The following is a 3,931-nucleotide window of genomic DNA, read 5'->3' as shown; positions in this document are numbered from 1 at the left end:
TTTACTACATTCCAGTAACTTTACCAATCAAAGTGAAAATAAAAGTTACAAATGTGGCCGAGTGGTTAAGTTCGCATGCTCCGCTTTGGCAGCCCAGGTTTTCACCAGTTCTGATCCTGGACACAGACATGGCACCGCTCGTCACGCCATATTGAGGCAGCATCCCACATGCCACAACTAGAAGGACCCACAACTAAAAAAATATACAACTAGGTAGGCAGGGAATTTGGGGAGAAAAAAGCAAAAAGCAAAAAAAAAGATTGGCAACAGTTGTTAACTCAGGTGCTAATCTTTAAAAAAATATTTACAAATGAAGTCACAAAGAGAAATATTTTTCATTATCCTTTTGAAAATTATACTACAATATAAAGAAATTTAGACTTTAAAATTCTTCTTTCCTCAGAAAACGGACTAAATCTCATTTCGGTTCAAGGATAAAGCGGTGTTCAAAAGCGGTTCATATTTGTACTACGTTACCAAACTTGATCTTTCCACCAAACACCAGGAATATGATCATAGGAAGGAAAGGTCAAATTCTGAGGCTATGGACAACTGTGGCCCCAGACAGAAACCAAGAAAAGAACCTAAGAGTTTTGATTCCCAATCATCCGATGTTATTCCAAGATTTCCCCTAAGGCTATACTCCTCTGTTCTCTTCTGCAGCCCAGCTAATTACCCAAAGGAGTGTGCAGTCCCCGTGATCTTAACAAGAAAGCATGTATGTCAACATCCAGGCACCATCTTCAATGCTAAGAAATTAGTTCTCTGTTTTTTTCTATCTAGATCTATAAGAGCTTCCAAATGTGCATAGGTTATCTTCTGGGGTCAGCAGGAAGTCTTTGCTTTGGGTCTTTGGTTGACAGCTCCTGAAAGCCTCCTGAAGGCTGGATGTTTGGCCTAAATGGCAAGTAGACAGAGGACGAATGCTAATGATGTTTTCTATTACAATTGCTTCTTTTCTTCATAATTTAACTGCCCTATGGCAATTACTCCATTTTACCTTTTCTCTGCGGTGGTGATATACCGTTACTCTGTCACTTCAGTCAAATTATAAGAAAAAGGAATCACATGGCTTTAACAACTCTTTTACATTCAGGAAGAAACTAGAGTCTAATGCACGGGAGACAGTTCAGGGCTTTACTGTCGTTCTGTTTCTGGACAAGCTGAGATCATTGTAACCACTTCTGTATACTTTCTGATGCATTGGTCTCATATCACCTTAGTGTTGTTTTCTACCTATATTACCCTCACAATCTTCCACAATATCCCACATAATAAATCTCAATCAGAGGAAAAAGCATTAATATGTGTTCTCCCTAGGTCCCTTGGGAAAGTTGAAACCAGGTAAGCTTATATGACCAGTGAAAATCAGGAAAATTTTCTTTCTTTTACTTTGGTATACTGCATTTGGCTGTGGAAAATAAATTTACTATAGGAACTTTGAAGTTGAGAAGTTTTCACCAAAGACACATTTTTTATTTGAAAATCAAAATATTTGTGACAATAATTTATGCTCTGCTCTGTCTTTATTTTTTCCCAGCTTACTAGTTGAATATACTATCACTAATTGAAGCACCCCTTGATTCTCTAAATCATACAGCAGTCTAAATATTTTAAAATATCTATTTAATAATTTTAGTCTTTTTATTTATGCTTAAGCTGTCAAAGAATCAACATGACTAAAGGTTTGTCATGTTTCCATCTGTACTTGCTATTCTGCTGTTTTCACACTTGTCTCTCCATCTCTGATGTTTCATTATTATCCTAGTATCCTCTATTCCAATTAGGAACCTGTCTTTTATGAATCCAGCTTTATTTATTCTTCTTAGCCAAATTAGGGTCAATCTTTTTTTAATTTACTTTTAAAAATTCTTTATTTACCACATTCTCCTTCCTTCTCTCTCCGTCATCCCTATTGCCATGCACTTCTCTTCTGCAAGCTAATCATGTTGTTTTGATGTTTATAAAAGACTACCACAAGACAAATACATCCAAAGTTGCTGTTTTATGTCTGGACAGAAAAATCCTCCCTGACCCTGGCAATCTAGGCTGCAGGATTCTATTTCTTTCAAAGAAATGAATGATAGAGATCTGAGTTGACAGCATTTTATGGGAATAAGAACTGGGATATTTAGTAGGGACAATTATAACCCAAATAATAAAATGATGACCTGGATGCTATGAAGTAAATGGATACTTATACCACATTAATAAGATTGTAATAGTCCCTGTGTTTTTCAAATCATATCTTGAATACTGAGCTTAGCCCTGGTTATCACATTTCCGGAAGGTCATTGTCAAATTGAGATTATGTGGAGACAGCTGCTAGGGTGATAATACACTTGATAATCTTGTCATATGAAGAATAGTTGAAGGAAATTGAACGTCTTGGCCTAAAGAAAATTTAGTTTAGATGTAGTAATTGTCTTAAAATATTTTAATGGCTGTCATATGAAGAGAGATTAGATATGATGTATATTTCAATAAAATTATAATTGTCTTATAAATAAGGGAAAAAATTTCTACTTAATAAAAGAATGATGATTATAAGTCAGAATTTTCCAACAATGAAATAATTTGCCTTATGTGTTTGAACAAATGAGGAACAGCTTGGATGGCTAGGGAGAAGCTATTTTAATGGTGGATGGGTTGCTAGCCTTCATAGCTTATATGTTCCTTATAAATCCTGATATTCAATGGTTTTCAGAAAATATATATTAAATATTCTTCATTTTATTCTTGTCTGATATACAGATGATGTGAAAGGAAGGCCATGGAAAAAGCCAATGACAGCTCAGAGTATGCTTTTATCTTAGTGGGCTTCTCTGATCGTCCCAAGCTGGAGATGGTGCTCTTCATAGTAAATTTTATTCTGTATTCAGTGGCTGTGTTGGGAAATTCAACCATAATCCTTTTGTGTGTATTAGACCCTCGACTTCATACCCCAATGTACTTCTTTCTGGCAAACCTTTCCTTTCTAGATCTCTGCTTCAGTACTAGTTGTATCCCACAGATGCTGGTAAACCTCTGGGGTCCTGATAAGACTATCAGCTATGCTGGCTGTGTTGTCCAACTTTTCTCTTTCCTTTCTGTTGGGGGAATTGAGTGCATCCTGCTGGCTGTCATGGCTTATGACCGCTATGTTGCAGTCTGCAAACCCTTGCACTATCTGGTCATTATGCACCCCCAGCTGTGTTTACAACTAGTGGCTGTGGCCTGGGGGAGTGGCTTGGTCAATGCCATTGTCATGTCCCCACTAACAATGACTCTCTCCAGATGTGACCGGAGACGAGTTAACCATTTCCTCTGTGAAATGCCAGCACTGATCAAGATGGCTTGTGTGGATGCTCGCCCAGTGGAAATGCTGGCCTTTACCTTCGCCATTCTCATTGTCCTACTGCCCCTCACTCTTATTCTTGTCTCCTACGGCTACATTGCTGCAGCAGTGCTGAGGATCAAGTCGGCTGCTGGGCGACAGAAGGCCTTTAATACCTGTAGCTCCCACCTCACTGTGGTCTCCTTGTTCTATGGGAGCATCATCTATATGTATATGCAGCCGGGAAACAGCTCTTCCCAAGACCAAGGCAAGTTTCTCACCCTCTTCTACAACCTGGTAACTCCTATGTTGAATCCACTCATCTATACCTTAAGGAATAAGGAAGTGAAAGGGGCACTGAAGAAGGTTTTGGGGAGACAATAATGAACAAGAGAGAGATGCTAAGTTATGAAGTCCTAGGCAAAATACTTTTTTCAAACACTATCATTTATTTTGCTCTTATAATAAATTTAGCCAATGTGTCAAACTCTCTTAGATTTTTAAACACATGGATAAATACACTGAAGTGTATCCCGAGTCAATAGGAATCAACCACAGCTACACATAAAATAGATATACCTTTGCAAAATAATCTGTAGTAAAAAGAATTAAATC

At 37.7% G+C, this 3,931-nt stretch overlaps 1 protein-coding gene across 1 annotated transcript; it reads left to right on the top strand.

Moving 5' to 3' along the window:
• Nucleotides 1-2,773: 2,773 nt before the first annotated feature.
• Nucleotides 2,774-3,700, top strand: LOC124226313 (putative olfactory receptor 2W6). Its single transcript, XM_046639412.1, has one exon. The coding sequence runs from the start codon at nt 2,774-2,776 to the stop codon at nt 3,698-3,700; it is 927 nt and encodes a 308-aa protein (XP_046495368.1).
• The last annotated feature ends 231 nt before the right edge of the window (nt 3,701-3,931 follow it).

The sequence above is a fragment of the Equus quagga genome, chromosome 15 (assembly GCF_021613505.1).
Source record: "Equus quagga isolate Etosha38 chromosome 15, UCLA_HA_Equagga_1.0, whole genome shotgun sequence".
Lineage (NCBI taxonomy): Eukaryota > Metazoa > Chordata > Mammalia > Perissodactyla > Equidae > Equus > Equus quagga.
This window is presented reverse-complemented; position numbering and strand designations above follow the sequence as displayed.

What these genes read in the sequence shown, in the direction of transcription:
- LOC124226313 (XM_046639412.1), top strand. Translation starts at nt 2,774, where the DNA reads ATGGAAAAAGCCAATGACAGCTCAGAGTATGCTTTTATCTTAGTGGGC.